The sequence below is a fragment of the Lepidochelys kempii genome, chromosome 2, assembly GCF_965140285.1.
Source record: "Lepidochelys kempii isolate rLepKem1 chromosome 2, rLepKem1.hap1, whole genome shotgun sequence".
Classification (NCBI taxonomy): Eukaryota; Metazoa; Chordata; order Testudines; family Cheloniidae; genus Lepidochelys; species Lepidochelys kempii.
In genome coordinates this window covers 18291314-18309249 of record NC_136381.1, presented here as the reverse complement: position 1 = coordinate 18309249, position 17936 = coordinate 18291314, and the positions used below count along the sequence as shown (strand labels likewise).

The window sequence follows — 17936 nt, the reverse complement described above, 5'->3', positions numbered from 1 at the left end:
AGCCAGCTGCTTCAGCAGCCTGAGGTCAGCCACACTGGCCTCTACAGAAGTGAAGGAGGTCACAGAAAGTTAGGGAATCCGTGACTGCCGTGACAAACACAGAGCCCTATCTATGACACAACGCAAGATAGACAGGCACAGGTATTACTAAATGGTTAAAGGCTATCTTTTATGAAGGAGATGAAACTGAAGTTCCACACACAGTATAGGGGGTATTTTGAACAAGTACTGATAGACTGTTAAAACTGCAGAATAATTACCTGACTGAATCTAAGCAAACACGTTCACGCATAGTTGCTACTCTTCATAACAGTTAATTTTGTGCACAGTGCATCTTATGGTTTGTAACAGATACACAGTATAGATATTAGAAAACTTTCCATACGAAGATGTATATAGTCTTGGTCCTTGAGTCAAAATCAGAGCTGGATCCAAATATCCACAAAACTTTGTACAAGTTTGGATTAGGAGCTTAATTTTGCATTTTAGACTCACTTCTAGTTAAAATAGAACCTTGTAATTATTTTGCTATACAACAACATTCTGTAAAATCCCAGCCAATAGACTAGTTGATAATGAATGGTGTAAATATTTATTCACTTAAAATGTCACATACGTGATATCAGATCAAAAGACTTCTTATCTTCTGCATTTGGCTTCACCTGGCAGGTTAGTAAATTCAGTTTGGCAGGTTGCCTGTTGGACTAAAGAAAAAAAATTACCTATAGCAGTCTTGATTTAGGGCCCTTTTCCCACTGAGAGGTGTTTTTTCCATTCCTTTTATATATGGTTATAGTCACATTTTAATCAGTATAGATGGAGCAGTACAAGAATAACAAAAGCCCCTTTTTAGCAATTCTTTTTTTTTTTTATAATTTCAGACGTGTCTGAAGAAATGATTTTTTAAAAAAAGTCCCAATATTTAATTTTCCTATTGTGTTTAATAAACACAAAGATTCAATTGTTATCATTAAGCATTTTTTGTTACATAATGAATACATTCATGAATGCTTCCATTTTCCTTGCATTTTATTTTATTACTTCATACAAGTAATTGAAAATAGCTAAAAAGTAACAAAACAATCTTGATAAGTATATACACACAGTACATATATATACACACACAACCCCCCCCCCCCCAACACCCATTTCTCTTACTGGGAGACAAGTGTCATTTCTTCAACTAATGGGTAAAGAAAAGGTGAAACCAAATTAACTATACAGGCTGGCTCTGTTTTTCCAACCAGTTTTGGTGGTTGAGCTGAATGTAGCTCCTGTGTAAATCCGGAAGGGATTATTGCTGACCACTGCTTTAGTAAATATGTGTACATAATGTGCTTTGTTAAATCTTTTTCTATATTTTCACTTACCTGACTATGGCTCTGGTTCAGGAAGGTACTTAAGCATATACCTAGCTTTAATGTATCCACTGACCTCAACTGATTACTCACATGATCAAAGTATGTTTAAGTACCTTCCTGAATGGTCTAATATGAGCACACAGGAATCATACAATACATCTTTCCACTGATCTATATTGAAATTCTTCTGTATACAAATCCTCAAGATCTAGCTCCTCTGTCAGCTTTCAAAATACTCCTCGGGGTAAGTGCAGTAAGTAAGTTTAAATAAACCTTGTTTGAGTGAACTACTACCAAAAAGGTTTTGGTTGTCCCCTGCAGTCTGAAATAACGTAAATAAAATAATGACCAGAAGAGCTGCCGCCAGGCTTATGGTCATTAAAAAGTTATATTAAATGTGAATGCTCAAATCACATGTAGAGAATAAGGCTTCAACTCAAATGCAAGAACAAGTTAGGGGACCTTCAAGAAGCATATTACATGGGTCTCAAAATATCCACAGTTAATATCCCTTTCATCCCCCATAGCGCATGCAAGCAAAACGAGACAAAAAAATAGACGGATTAGATTTAGGAAGGATGATTTCTCCATTTCCCACTCCCCAAACTACAATAGAATTTTGCTAATCCACACATTGTATAATAGCCATTTCTCAGAAAAACATAGCAGAAGCTTAGTGAAGTTTATTAAGATTTTGCTATTTTATAAAATATACCACATTATATTAGAACAATTGGGTAATCTTGATTTTGCTGATGACATCCTCCTGCGTTCAACATATTGCTTAATGGAAGAAAAGACACAGATTTTGGCAGACACTGCAAAACAAGTTTATCAACAAGAGAAAGACAAAATATTTGGCCATCAACGTCCCAAGAGCAACCATCAGAGCAAAAGGCGACACTAGAAGAAGTAAGTCATTTTACATATCTAGGGAGTGAGAAGTGAATCAATGGTGACACCATGCTAGATATCAAGCAATGAATATCAAAAGCAGCAAACAACTTTCACAAACTTGAAAAGATTTAGAAAAGTAGCATAATTGGCACTGATACAAAATTACTAATTTTTAACACCACCAAGTCTGCCCTCCTTTATAAAGCAGAGTTGTGGAAATCTGCAGCAGAAATTGGTAAGAAGATCAACTAATTCCAAAGTGAATGCCTGTGGAAGATCTTCAGAGTCCATTGGAAAGAGTTTCTTGCAACATCAGAAACTGAGTAGAGTAAACAAACCTAAAGCACCAAACATGGTAAGATGACGATGAACATATTTAGGACACACTTTAAGGATGCCACCAACATGATTGCCACATCAAATGATATTATGGACACCACCTGGGAAGAGAAAAAGAGGGCAACCTAGAGAAACATTACACGGAACAATAGAGAAAGAAGCCAAATCCACCAACATGACACTCACGAGGCCTGAACAGACCAGCACAAGACCTAAATAAATGGTGGAAACTGATGAACACCCTATTATGCACCTGAGGGCATGGGAATATAAAGAAAGATGATGTTTATTAATGCATTATGATGTGTTACCATACAGAATTAAAAGTGAGTCATAACTGTGAAAATAATCGGATCTCTTTTTTCTACACAGTTAATTAATGGTAGTCACATATCATATGCATAAGTAATTCTCCAAAACCTACCATACTAATATTGTTGTGCCATACTGAACTAAACTTGTGCCACTCTGAGGATCTAGGCACAAACGTGTGCCTGGCACTCATAATGATAAAATTATGTCACTGTTCTTTAATTTATTTAGTGAAGGCCTGTTACTAACAATCATACCTGAGTCACAACTAATGGTTTGATTTTGATTTGATTAATGAGATCTTTTCAGTATTCAAATATTGGGGACTCTCTCCACAGATATAAGACGTTTCCCCTCTCTATGCAAGCTTGATATAAACAACCTAAGCCTCCCCAATACCTTTTTAAAATTTATCATCTTCACTGCCATAAGGTACCATTTATACAATAAGCAACACAACAAAAATCTCTGATACCAGCTTCATACTGTATAGAGTAGCAGCCATGTTAGTCTGTATTCGCAAAAAGAAAAGGAGTACTTGTGGCACCTTAGAGACTAACCAATTTATTTGAGCATAAGCTTTCATGAGCTACAGCTCACTTCATCAGATGCATTCAGTGGAAAATACAGTGGGGAGATTTATATACACAGAGAACATGAAACAATGGCTGTTACCATACACACTGTAACCAGAGTGATCACTTAAGGTAAGCGGGAGGGAGGGGGGGGAAGAACCCTTTGTCGTGATAACCAAGGTGGGCCATTTCCAGCAGTTGACAAGAATGTCTGAGGAACGGGGGGGCGAGGAGGGGGAGAGGAAGAAATAAAGATGGGGAAATAGTTTTACTTTGTGTAATGACCCATCCACTCCCAGTCTCTATTCAAGCCTAAGTTAATTGTATCCAGTTTGCAAATTAATTCCAATTCAGCAGTCTCTCGTTGGAGTCTGGTTTTGAAGTTTTTTTGTTGAAGAATTACAACTTTTAGGCCTGTAATCGAGTGACCAGAGAGATTGAAGTGTTCTCCAACTGGTTTTTGAATGTTATAATTCTTGACGTTTGATTTGTATCCATTTATTCTTTTATGTAGAGACTGTCTAGTTTGACCAATGTACATGGCAGAAGGGCATTGTTGGCACATGATGGCATATATCACATGTGAAAAGGTCTCTGATAGTGTGGCTAATGTGATTAGGCCCTATGATGGTGTCCCCTGAATAGATATGTGGACACAGTTGGCAATGGGCTTTGTTGCAAGGATAGGTTCCTGGGTTAGTGGTTCTGTTGTGTGGTGTGTGGTTGCTGGTGAGTATTTGCTTCAGGTTGGGGGACTGTCTGTAAGCAAGGACTGGCCTGTCTCCCAAGATCTGTGAGAGTGATGGGTCATCCTTCAGGATAGCTTGTAGATCCTTGACGATGCGTTGGAGAGGTTTTAGTTGGGGGCTGAAGGTGATGGCTAGTGGCATTCTGTTATTTTTTTGTTGGGCCTGTCCTGTAGTAGGTGACTTCTGGGTACTCTTCTGGCTCTGTCAACCTGTTTCTTCACTTCAGCAGGTGGGTACTGTAGTTGTAAGAATGCTTGTTTGAGATCTCGTAGGTGTTTGTCTCTGTATGAGGGGTTGGAGCAAATGCGGTTGTATCGTAGAGCTTAGCAGTAGACAATGGATCGTGTGGTGTGGTCTGGATGAAAGCTGGAGGCATGTAGGTAGGAATAGCGGTCAGTAGGTTTGCGGTATAGGGTGGTGTTTATGTGACCATTGCTTTATTAGCAGGGTAGTGTCCAGGAAGTGGATCTCTTGTGTGGACTAGTCCAGGCTGAGATTGATGGTGAGATGGAAATTGTTGAAATCATGGTAGAATTCCTCAAGGGCTTCTTTTCCATGGGTCCAGATGATGAAGATGTCATCAATGTAGTGCAAGTAGAGTAGGGGCATTAGGGGACAAGAGCTGAGGAAGCGTTGTTCTAAGTCAGCCATAAAAATGTGGGCACCCATAGCAGTGCCGCTGATTTGAAGTATACATTGTCCCCAAATGTGGAATAGTTATGGGTGAGGACAAAGTCACAAAGTTCAGCCATAGGTTTGCTGTGACATTATCAGGGATACTGTTCCTGACAGCTTGTAGTCCATCTTTGTGTGGAATGTTGGTGTAGAGGGCTTCTACATCCGTAGTGGCCAGGATGGTGTTTTCAGGAAAATCACTGATGGACTGTAGTTTCCTCAGGAAGTCAGTGGTGTCTCGAAGACAGCTGGGAGTGCTGGTAGCGTAGGGCCTGAGGAGGGACTCTACATAGCGAGACAATCCTGCTGTCAGGGTGGCAATGCCTGAGTTGATGGGGCATCCAGGATTTCCAGGTTTATGGATCTTGGGTAGCAGATAGAATACCCCAGGTCAGGGTTCCAGGGGTGTGTCTGTGCGGATTTGTTCTTGTGCTTTTTCAGGGAGTTTCTTGAGCAAATGCTGTAGTTGCTTTTGGTAACCCTCAGTGGGATCAGAGGGTAATGGCTTGTAGAAAGTGGTGTTGGAGAGCTGCCTAGCAGCCTCTTGTTCATATTCCGACCTATTCATGACAATGACAGCACCTCCTTTGTCAGCCTTTTTGATTATGTCAGAGTTGTTTCTGAGGCTGTGGATGGCATTCTGTTCTGCACAGCTGAGGTTGTGGGGCAAGTGATGCTGCTTTTCCACAATTTCAGCCTGTGCACGTCGGCGGAAGCACTCTATGTAGAAGTCCAGTTTGTTGTTTCAACCTTCAGGAGGAGTCCACCCAGAATCCTTCTTTTTGTAGTCTTGGTAGGAAGGTCTCTGTGGGTTAATATGTTGTTCAGAGGTGCGTTGGATATATTCCTTGAGTCACAGACGTCGAAAATAGGATTCTAGGTCACCACAGAACTGTATCATGTTCGTGGGGGTGGAGGGGCAGAAGGAGAGGCCCCGAGATAGGACAGATTCTTCTGCTGGGCTAAGAGTATAGTTGGATAGATTAACAATATTGCTGGGTGGGTTAAGGGAACCACTGTTGTGGCCCCTTGTGGCATGGAGTAGTTTTGATAGTTTAGTGTCCTTTTTCTTTGGTAAAGAAGCAAAGTGTGTGTTGTAAATGGCTTGTCTCGCTTTTGTAAAGTCCAGCCACGAGGAAGTTTGTGTGGAAGGTTGTTTTTTTATGAGAGTATCCAGTTTTGGGAGCTCATTCTTAATCTTTCCCTGTTTGCTGTAGAGGATGTTGATCAGGTGGTTCCACAGTTTCTTTGAGGGCGTGTGGCACGAGCTGTCAGCATAGCCCGTGTGGTATGTAGATTGTATGTATGTCTTGAACTATTTTCAGGACCTGAAGAGATTTTTATGATAGTCACAAAGTCCTTTCTCCCCCATACAGTGCACATCAGCAGCAACGTTAGACACCCACCATTGTCCTCAAGCAGCATTTCATGGTGGCAGTCACTAAAATATAACCTGATGAGATTGTACTATGTCAGAATGAAGCTGATTTACTAAAAAAAGTTATACAATATCATCAGAATTAAAATCCCTGGTCCCCAATAGGACATCTCTGTAGTTTGTGTAGTCACAATCAAAGTATCACTGCATCGATCTGTGTGTACAGCACAGAAGAGGTCACAAGACTGAGGATAAGCAAATCAAAGTACATGGTAAGCAAGTAAAGTCTTAACTGAAGACCAGGTGTAGACCCTGTCCAAGAAAAGTAAAGAGCACAATCTGGTATTATTTCCTCTGTCCTATTTGCTTAATAGAAAAGGTGAAATTTGAAAGACAGGCTACGTAAATCTTCAAAAATATACAAAAACAAAAGAAAACACTATGGCAGTCCAATTTTTTTAAAAAAAATTTTTGAGAGAAAAGGAAAGGGCAATGATAAGAAAAAAAGACATTGCTATTAAAACTGTGAAAGCAGCAAAATAAAGAAGCCTGGTAAGAAGATGTAGTAGAGGTAGATGGGTTCCAAAGGAGGAAACACTAACTTTTTCAGAAGTTTAGATGGTCTCTGCCGTGCTCAGCATCACTCATAATATTTTAGAGCATGCAAGGCCTCATCAGTCTTTGTATTAAAAAGTTCACACACTTCAAATGGCAGATCTTTTATTGTAACCTGCACCTCTTTAGGAATTTGAGATGAAACAAGCCAAGAGGATTTTCTCATGGCAACAGAGGTGGCCATGGATCTGGAAACTGTATCCACAGTGCAGAGAATTGCTTGACGAGATGTGTGAGCCACAAGTTGCTCCTCCAAAACCAAAGATTCAAATTCTTCTGTTTTCATGGGGGATTTTGTCAATAAATTTGGAAACAAAGTCCAAAAACAAGTAATCAAAGCCTGATTATTGACGATCCTCATTTGTAGACTTGATGATTGTGACATTACCTATGGTACAATCTGGACTGTTGAACAGCGGTGTCCCCTTAATTCTCTAGCTTGGGGGTCCTTCTACACAGCTTTGCTGTTAGAAAATCCACTACTGGCCTGCTCACACAGTCTTTAGGATGCAAATTCACTCCCAGCTAAATACATGAGCGCTCTGCCCAGTCACTCATTAACTACATACAGGGTGACATTCACAAGTTCTTAGTCCCAGCCATGTCTCCCCAGAAATGTGCCTTGTATTGTCCAGCACACAAATACACGTTCATAGCAAGTCCATCATTCCATCAAAGGAAAATGATATATGCACCGGCCTTTTTTTTAATCCCAAATGGAGTTTCCCCCACACTCTAATCCTAGCACACTAGTTAAGATAAAACAGTAAGATAAGTTTATTAACTGCAGAAAGATAGATTTTAAGTGATTACAAGTATTGATGCATAAAAGCCAGCATTAGTTAAAAACAAAAATAAAAGAGCAATACACAAGCTAACACCTAACTTAACAAGCTAAGTGAATTTAAAAGCAAAGGTTTTCCTCTCTGTATGATGCAGTAAATTTCACAGGCAGCTTTTTCTTTCAGTCTGGGACTATGCTCCCTTAGTTCAGTTCCTTGAGAGTTGATGTCATGAGCAGAGAGATGGGAGGAGGAGAGGTGAAATGGAGGCCATTTTCTCTCTCTCTTATACGACCCTCCCCTCTTTGAGGATTACTCCTAACTGGAGTGTAGGTGAAAAGTAGTCTCTTGTGGATGGACATAAGGGTTGGACTGTGTCTGTGATGAAATGTAAATTTCTTGTTTATACCTTCCCATTGCTGAAGAATGGCTGCTTAAGCCGGTGATAGCTCTTTAACACCAGGCTGAAAAACTGGTTTGTAGGTGGTACCCAGAATTAGATTCTTACAATCTCACATATAGTTTTGCTAAATGTATTTTACCCAGACAGATAATGTTCAGCATATTATGAGCTTTCTAATAATACCTCATAAGGCATATTTTGTACAAAATTTATCACAGTCTTGTAAAAGTGGTGACCATAATAGTATAGACGGTCACAATGATGAATACGTTTCCAGTCAAATAAATTGAGCTTTTTTGAATTCTTTGGCTTGAAGAATAGATTTTGCTCACAATGATGTCTAGTCCTTTTGTGGATCACTGCAACAACCAATGACCCAGATTCAGGGTGCATATAAAATTGTTCAAAGCCGCTAGAAGGCACTTAGTAATGGTGATCTGCTTGTGCTGATGTCTGTGCTACAGAATATCAACAGAATAAGTATTGGCAGAGTAACTTGGCTGATCCAAGTAGTCCCTTATTTATGGGCATCACAAGACAACCAGGTATAGACTGTCTGAACCAGAGGAAAAGGAGTACTCCTCTTGTAGGGGTGAACTAGCCCCGACTGGAGTGTTAGATGCACATTTAGACTGTGCTTTAACTGGTACTGCTGATGTGCTCATTATCAAACTCAATAGCAGTTGGTACCAGAAGAGATAACATAACCACTGAGAACAGTGGTGACTCCTGTACCCCAGACACCATGAGGTCTCTGAACATATAGGTTTGAGTACCAAGTAAGCTGGCACCATTGGCAGGTAAATAGAAGGTGTGAGTCCTGGAGGTCTCTATACTGGGAGTCCTCAGACACGCCGAGGAAACTAGTACCAGGACACAGCAGCCAATGCATGAATGAATGCAATAGGGACCTTCTTGGGCTTTGCTTCTAAGGCAAATCAAGAGGATTTCTGAATTTTAGGAGGTAGAACCTACTGTAGGGGACTTTGATCTCTTCCCCTTAGAGGCTCAGTTTTCCTTTCTCCCCTGACCCCAAAGGTTTTACTATTTGTATAAGATGATTCCTTAGAGATGTCCATCTCAGATGAGCTAGCAAAGGAGCTAACTTTCTGAGGATTACTCGGGATTTTCAGGCCCAGTCCCTGTAGTATTTCAAGAGGGGCTCATGGACCTCTTCCAGCAGAAACAATTTCAGGTGAGTCACTCTTGCTTTTTGTGTTCTCTTCAAGAACAATTTGCAAATGGCAAATTTCTCCAGTACGTACCATCACCAATAGACATAATAAGCATATTGAGTCCATCTTTAAGGGACATCATTGTCTCAGATGAAGGACAATTTCTAAGACTGATAACTTGTGTTCCATCAAAAGGATTGGACCTGGTACTTGAAAGTCTCACTGGTACAGAAAAGTTCTTTCTTAAGAGAAGAAAGGAAAAACTAAACAAATGACTACACCTAATCACAAACTACTAAATATCTACTGACCACTTATTTAAAAAATAATGGACAGACTTCAGAATGAGAAGCTTTAGTTTTATCTCATAGCCACAGACTGGTGAGAAGGAATTGAGGGACGGCTGAGGTCACCCCATCCTTTAAAACCTCAGGTGGACGCCACAAGGATATGCAAAGTGCATGTGCGACCCCATATGCTGCTGGCCAAAATAACCCTAAACTGAGTGCATGGTGCACATGCACCAACAGTGCAATATATATGGACAAGCACTTGAACAACAACAAAAAGAGGAGATATCCTAGGAGAACCAGAAACAGCAGCACAGTATAGGACATCTAAACCTCTGCCATAAATCCTGTTTTTAAAGCTGTTTTGAACAATCTATTAACTGAAATGCAAATGTATGAATGTTACAATAACCTGAAGTATTTTGAGTGAGAAGCTTGGACATTGCCAAGTTCTGTCTCATAGCAATAGATGGTGAGAAGGAATTAAGAGATATCCCCAAGATCACACAAGATGTCAGTGACAGCACTTGCAGTACAACCAGGTGTCCTGACTGAGGCCAGCGCCTTACCCACCAAATGCAAATTACAGCAACAAAGCATATTTATTAGATTTTACTTCATCTGCAAGTGTTAAAATGTAAAGTGCTAATTCCGCTAGATACAACAAGAGGACTTCAGAGGATGTCAGTCAGACATGACTTCATGAGTGCTAAATTTATAGAATTTATGAAGAAGTGATCTGCAGTTTTAGTTTTGTGTGTGTCCTGGGTTTAACCCATTAAACTGCTAGACTACAGGTTTCAGAGTAGCTGTCAAGGTTCCTCCCCCACTCTGAACTCTAGGGTACAGATGTGGGGACCTGCATGAAAAACCTCCTAAGCTTATCTTTACCAGCTTAGGTCAAAACTTCCCCAAGGTACAAAATATTACCCCCGTTATCCTTGGAATGGCTGCTACCACCACCAAACTAATACTGGTTACTGGGGAAGAGCTGTTTGGACGCGTCCTTCCCCCCAAAATACTTCCCAAAACCTTGCACCCCACTTCCTGGACAAGGTTTGGTAAAAAGCCTCACCAATTTGCCTAGGTGACTACAGACCCAGACCCTTGGATCTTAAGAACAATGAACAATCCTCCCAACACTTGCACCCCCCCCTTTCCTGGGAAATGTTGGATAAAAAGCCTCACCAATTTGCATAGGTGACCACAAACCCAAACCCTTGGATCTGAGAACAATGAAAAAGCATTCAGTGTTTTACAAGAAGACTTTTAATAAAAAATAGAAGTAAATAGAAATAAAGAAATCCCCCCTGTAAAATCAGGATGGTAGATATCTTACAGGGTAATTAGATTCAAAAACATAGAGAACCCCTCTAGGCAAAACCTTAAGTTACAAAAAAGATACACAGACAGAAATAGTTATTCTATTCAGCACAATTCTTTTCTCAGCCATTTAAAGAAATCATAATCTAACACATACCTAGCTAGATTACTTACTAAAAATTCTAAGACTCCATTCCTGTTCTGTCCCCGGCCAAGACGACTACAGACAGACACACAAACCCTTTGTTTCTCTCCCTCCTCCCAGCTTTTGAAAGTATCTTGTCTCCTCATTGGTCATTTTGGTCAGGTGCCAGCGAGGTTACCTTTAGCTTCTTAACCCTTTACAGGTGAGAGGAGCTTTCCCCTGGCCAGGAGGGATTTCAAAGGGGTTTACCCTTCCCTTTATATTTATGACATGCCCCCCAAATCTCAGCTAGGGTGAAACACTGGCTGGGATTTCTTCCTGGAGCTCTAGGAAAACAGAGTTAATAAGACACATGCATCTCTAAATATACTACCAAGTACATAAAGACTAACAATATTTTCCACATCTCAAGGACGATTTTAACCAGTTGATTCTGGGAAACTTTCACGGGAGAGTGCATCAGCCACTTTGTTAGAAGCTCCTGAGATGTGTTGGATGTCGAAATCAAAATCTTGGAGAGCTAAACTCCACCGAAGAAGTTTTCTGTTAGTTTCTTTGACGGTGTGAAGCCACTTTAGTGCAGCATGGTCGGTTTGCAGGTGGAAACGCCGTCCCCAAACATATGGGCGTAGCTTTTCCAGAGCGTAGACAATGGCATAACATTCTTTTTCAGTGACTGACCAGTTGCTTTCCCTCTCAGACAGTTTTTTGCTGAGAAACACTACAGGGTGGAATTCTTGATCAGGTCCTTTCTGCATTAAAACTGCTCCCACACCACGCTCGGATGCATCTGTGGTTACTAGGAACGGTTTGTCAAAGTCTGGGGCCCTTAGTACAGGGTCAGACATGAGTGTCGCTTTAAGCTTGTTAAAGGCCTTCTGACACTTTCCGGTCCACTGAACAGCATTTGGCTGTTTCTTTTTGGTTAGGTCTGTCAGTGGGGCAGCGATTTGGCTGTAGTGCGGTACAAATCGTCTGTAATAACCGGCCAAGCCTAAGAAGGATTGAACCTGTTTCTTTGACTTTGGGACAGGCCACTTTTGGATAGCATCCACTTTGGCCTGTAGGGGGCTGATAGTTCCTTGACCCACCTGGTGTCCAAGGTAAGTCACTCTGTTTAGGCCTATTTGACACTTCTTAGCCTTAACAGTTAGTCCTGCCTCCCTTATGCGCTCAAGGACTTTTTGTAGATGTTCCAGGTGGTCTGCCCAGGAATCCGAAAATATGGCCACATCGTCAAGGTAGGCGACTGCATATTCTCCTAATCCCGCTAGGAGACCATCTACAAGTCTTTGGAAAGTGGCGGGTGCATTTCGCAGCCCGAAAGGGAGTACATTAAATTCATACAGCCCGAGATGTGTGATGAAGGCTGACCTTTCCTTGGCAGATTCATCTAGCGGTACCTGCCAGTACCCCTTGGTTAAGTCCAAGGTAGAGATGAACTGGGCCCTTCCCAGTTTCTCTAATAGTTCATCTGTGCGTGGCATGGGATAGTTGTCTGGGCGAGTTACAGCATTTAGCTTACGGTAGTCCACGCAAAAACGTATTTCCCCATCTGGTTTGGGAACTAGAACCACTGGAGATGCCCATGCACTTTCAGAGGGGCGGATTACACCCATCTGTAACATATCCTGGATCTCCCGTTCTATAGCAGTTTTAGCTTGAGGAGACACCCGGTAAGGTTGGACCCTAATTGGGTGAGCATTACCTGTGTCAATGGAGTGGTATGCCCGTTCAGTCAGTCCTGGGGTGGCTGAGAACGTTGGCGCGTAGCTAGTGCACAGCTCCTGGATCTGCTGTCGCTGCATACGCCCAAGGGTCATGGAGAGGTTCACCTCTTCCACACCACCAGCACATTTCCCTTCGTAGTAGACACCTTCAGGCCACTCAGCGTCGTCTCCTCCCTGGGCTGTAAACTGACAAACCTTTAATTCTCTGGAATAAAAGGGCTTTAGAGAATTAATATGATACACCTTAGGCTTTCGGTTGGAGGTGGGGAATGCTATGAGATAATTAACAGCTCCCAGGCGCTCCTGGACCACGAATGGCCCTTCCCACGATGCTTCCATTTTATGGGCCTGGAGCGCCTTTAAGACCATGACCTGGTCTCCTACTTTGAAGGAACGCTCTCTGGCATGTTTATCATACCAGGCTTTTTGCTCTTTTTGAGCATTCTGTAAGTTTTCTCTAGCAAGGGCTAAAGAGGTTCGGAGGGTGGTTTGTAGGTTGGTTACAAAGTCCAGAATGTTAGTTCCTGGAGAAGGTGTAAATCCCTCCCATTGCTGCTTCACCAACTGCAATGGCCCCTTAACCTCACGGCCATATACAAGTTCAAATGGGGAAAACCCTAAACTGGGATGTGGTACAGCTCTGTAGGCAAAGAGCAACTGCTGCAATACTAGGTCCCAATCATTGGAATGCTCATTTACGAATTTACGTATCATGGCCCCCAAAGTTCCATTAAACTTCTCCACCATGCCATTTGTTTGATGATGGTAAGGAGTGGCAACCAAGTGATTTACCCCATGAGCTTCCCAAAGGTTTTTCATAGTTCCTGCCAGGAAATTAGTCCCTGCATCTGTGAGGATGTCGGAGGGCCAACCTACCCTGGCAAAAATGTCTGCTAGTGCCTGGCACACACTTTTAGCCCTGGTGTTGCTTAGAGCTACTGCTTCCGGCCATCGGGTGGCAAAATCCATGAAAGTCAGTATGTACTGCTTTCCTCTGGGTGTCTTTTTCGGAAAAGGACCCAGAATATCCACAAAAAGAAAAGGAGGACTTGTGGCACCTTAGAGACTAACCAATTTATTTGAGCATGAGCTTTCGTGAGCTACAGCTCACTTCATCTGATGAAGTGAGCTGTAGCTCACGAAAGCTCATGCTCAAATAAATTGGTTAGTCTCTAAGGTGCCACAAGTCCTCCTTTTCTTTTTGCGAATACAGACTAACACGGCTGTTCCTCTGAAGAATATCCACAGCTACTCGCTGAAATGGAACTTCAATGATGGGGAGTGGCTGGAGAGGAGCTTTGACCTGGTCTTGGGGTTTTCCCACTCTTTGGCACACCTCACAAGACTGGACATAGGTAGAAACATCCTTGCCCATTCCCTCCCAGTGGAATGACCCCCCCAAACGGTCTTTGGTCCTGTTCACCCCAGCATGGCCACTAGGGTGATCATGGGCTAAGCTCAAGAGCTTGGCCCGGTATTTAGTTGGAACTACCAACTGTCTCTGAGGATGCCAGTCTTCCTGGTGTCCCCCAGAAAGAGTTTCCTTGTATAAAAGTCCTCTTTCTACAACAAACCTGGATCGATTAGAAGAGCTGAGAGGCGGTGGGTTGCTCCGTGCCGCCGTCCAAGCTCTCTGGAGGCTTTCATCTGCTTCCTGTTCGGTCTGGAACTGTTCCCTTGATGCTGGAGACATCAGTTCCTCATGGGATTGTGGACCTAGGCTTGGTCCCTCTGGAAGCGATATAGGGGATGGAGCTGTTTCTGTTGACTGTGAACCGCTCTCCGCTGGTGCACTATGTTGGGATTCAGGCTCCGGCTGAGCCTCTTGTGTAGGGTTATCGGCTGCTGCCAGTTCAGGTTCGGTGGGGCCCTCTGGTGTTGAGGTTGCAAGTACTGGATTCAGTGCTGACACGGGGTCTGGTGTTGGTTGTTCGGCTGGTTCCGGTTCTGGGACTGGTTCCGTCTGGGTCTCTGGGACTGGATCCACTACTGCTGTTGCAGACATTGGCCTGGGGTCCAGGTCCATCACCTCTGACTGGGTCCTGATAGAAGTTTCCGGAACAGAGCTAGGCCTCACGGCTTGTTTAGCCTGGTTGCGGGTGACCATTCCCACCCTCTTGGCCTGCTTCACATGATTGGCCAAGTCTTCCCCCAACAGCATGGGGATGGGATAATCATCATAGACTGCAAAAGTCCACATTCCTGACCAGCCCTTGTACTGGACAGGCAACTTGGCTGTAGGCAAATTGAAAGAGTTGGACTTGAAGGGTTGAATCGTCACTTGGATCTCTGGGTTGATTAAATTGGGGTCCACTAAGGAAGCATGGATAGCTGACACTTGTGCTCCGGTGTCCCTCCACGCGGTGACCTTCTTCCCACCCACGCTCACAGTTTCCCTCCGCTCCAAGGGTATCTGGGAGGTATCTGGGCCTGTGGACCTCTGGTGTGATTCCGGTGCAATGAACTGTAATCTGTTGGGGTTCTTGGGGCAGTTGGCCTTTACATGCCCCAGCTCGTTACACTTAAAACATCGTCCAGCTGACGGGTCACTGGGGCGAGGAGGGTTGCTGGAGAACGGGGTGGTGGGACGATAAGGGGTCTGGAGGGTTCTTTGGGAGGTAGGTGGGGCTTTGGGCGGCCCCCGGTAATAGGGTGTGGTCTGGGGTGGTCCCTTCTGGTCTCCGCTCCAACTGCGACCAGTTTTCTTCTTCTCTGCCACCTCCACCCATCTGGCTCCAATCTCTCCTGCCTCAATTACAGTTTTGGGTTTCCCATCTAGGATGTATCTTTCTATTTCCTCAGGAACACCCTCTAAGAATTGTTCCATTTGCATTAGGAAGGGCAAATTTACTGGAGATTCAACACTTGCTCCTGATATCCAGGCATCCCAATGTTTTACAATGTGGTAGGCATGTCGGGTAAATGACATGTCTGGTTTCCACCTTAGGGCTCTGAACCTCCGACGAGACTGCTCGGGTGTTATCCCCATTCTGACTCTCGCCTTGGATTTAAACAGTTCATACTTGTTCATGTGTTCTTTAGGCATTTCAGCTGCCACCTCAGCTAAGGGTCCACTGAGCTGCGGCCTCAGCTCTACCATGTATTGGTCAGTAGAGATGTTGTACCCAAGGCAGGCCCTTTCGAAGTTTTCTAAGAAGGCCTCAGTATCATCACCTGCCTTGTAGGTGGGGAACTTTCTGGGATGGGAAGTGGTACCTGGAGAAGGATTGCTAGGGTTTGTTGGTATATTCTGCTGGGCCTTTATCCTCTCCATCTCCTCCACATGCTTCCTCTCTTTTTCCTTCTCCTCCTCCACATGCTTCCTTGCCTCCATTTCCCTCTTGTGGGCAGCCTCTTGGTGTTGTTCTGCCTCCCTTTCTTGTTCCTTCTTCAGCTGCATGAGTTCTATCTGTCTTTCATGTTCCCTTTGTTTTTCCTCAGCCTGAAATTTGGCTAATTCCAGCTGTAGTCGAGCTGAGGATTTGGCCATTCTAACCTCTCTGTTTTTAACTAACTTTACACCCGAGGTTTAGAAATAAACAAACAAAACTTGGCTGTAAAATTTTGCTGTGCTGGAATAGAATACCTATTCTCTGATAGTGATTGTCAGCCTACAGAAAAAGACAATTCCCTTGTCTCTGCTCTGGGCCCAAATTAAAGCAAAAACCCTCCAACTACTTGGAAACCTGCTTACCCAGCCCAAAGAAGAAAAAAAATTTCTTTTCAAACCTGTGCTCCTTGTAAAACAAAAAAAAAAAAATAAAAAATCAAAATCCTAAAAAAAACCCTGCCACTTTTGTCTCCAGGCAAATGGGTAGAGCACACACCCCCTATTTACTTTTAGGAAGAAAAGAAAAAAAAAAAAACCTCTGGGTTGGAAGACTGTGAATTTCCCTGCAGGAGTTAAGTACCCTGCCTCCAGGCAAAGAAAACCTGCAATTCACAAGATAATCCCCTTTTGTCTCTGCTTGGCCACAAAGCAGAGAGAAACCAAGCTGCTTTCAGTTTCAAAGCTGCCTTCTGGACTTCCTAAAAATTCCTTTTTAAAATCTGTATTTCTAGTTCAAAAAATCTCAACTGGATCTCAAAATGATTTCAGGTTAATCCCACCACTTTGCCACCATGTCAAGGTTCCTCCCCCACTCTGAACTCTAGGGTACAGATGTGAGGACCTGCATGAAAAACCTCCTAAGCTTATCTTTACCAGCTTAGGTCAAAACTTCCCCAAGGTACAAAATATTACCCCCGTTATCCTTGGAATGGCTGCTACCACCACCAAACTAATACTGGTTACTGGGGAAGAGCTGTTTGGACGCGTCCTTCCCCCCAAAATACTTCCCAAAACCTTGCACCCCACTTCCTGGACAAGGTTTGGTAAAAAGCCTCACCAATTTGCCTAGGTGACTACAGACCCAGACCCTTGGATCTTAAGAACAATGAACAATCCTCCCAACACTTGCACCCCCCCCTTTCCTGGGAAATGTTGGATAAAAAGCCTCACCAATTTGCATAGGTGACCACAAACCCAAACCCTTGGATCTGAGAACAATGAAAAAGCATTCAGTGTTTTACAAGAAGACTTTTAATAAAAAATAGAAGTAAATAGAAATAAAGAAATCCCCCCTGTAAAATCAGGATGGTAGATATCTTACAGGGTAATTAGATTCAAAAACATAGAGAACCCCTCTAGGCAAAACCTTAAGTTACAAAAAAGATACACAGACAGAAATAGTTATTCTATTCAGCACAATTCTTTTCTCAGCCATTTAAAGAAATCATAATCTAACACATACCTAGCTAGATTACTTACTAAAAATTCTAAGACTCCATTCCTGTTCTGTCCCCGGCCAAGACGACTACAGACAGACACACAAACCCTTTGTTTCTCTCCCTCCTCCCAGCTTTTGAAAGTATCTTGTCTCCTCATTGGTCATTTTGGTCAGGTGCCAGCGAGGTTACCTTTAGCTTCTTAACCCTTTACAGGTGAGAGGAGCTTTCCCCTGGCCAGGAGGGATTTCAAAGGGGTTTACCCTTCCCTTTATATTTATGACAGTAGCAGCCGTGTTAGTCTGTAACCGCAAAAAGAAAAGGAGTACTTGTGGCACCTTAGAGACTACAGCTCATTTGAAGTGAGCTGTAGCTCACGAAAGCTTATGCTCAAATAAATTACAAGTACTCCTTTTCTTT

At 42.9% G+C, this 17936-nt stretch overlaps 1 protein-coding gene across 2 annotated transcripts in view; it reads right to left on the bottom strand.

Moving 5' to 3' along the window:
* Positions 1-17936, bottom strand: part of ASAP1 (ArfGAP with SH3 domain, ankyrin repeat and PH domain 1) — a 329167-nt gene that overhangs the window by 92389 nt on the left and 218842 nt on the right. For both annotated transcript variants that reach the window (XM_073330123.2, XM_073330124.2), the window contains exon 14: positions 617-704. In XM_073330123.2, coding sequence (XP_073186224.1) covers positions 617-704 — 88 coding nt within the window. The remainder of the gene's footprint in view (positions 1-616; positions 705-17936) is intronic.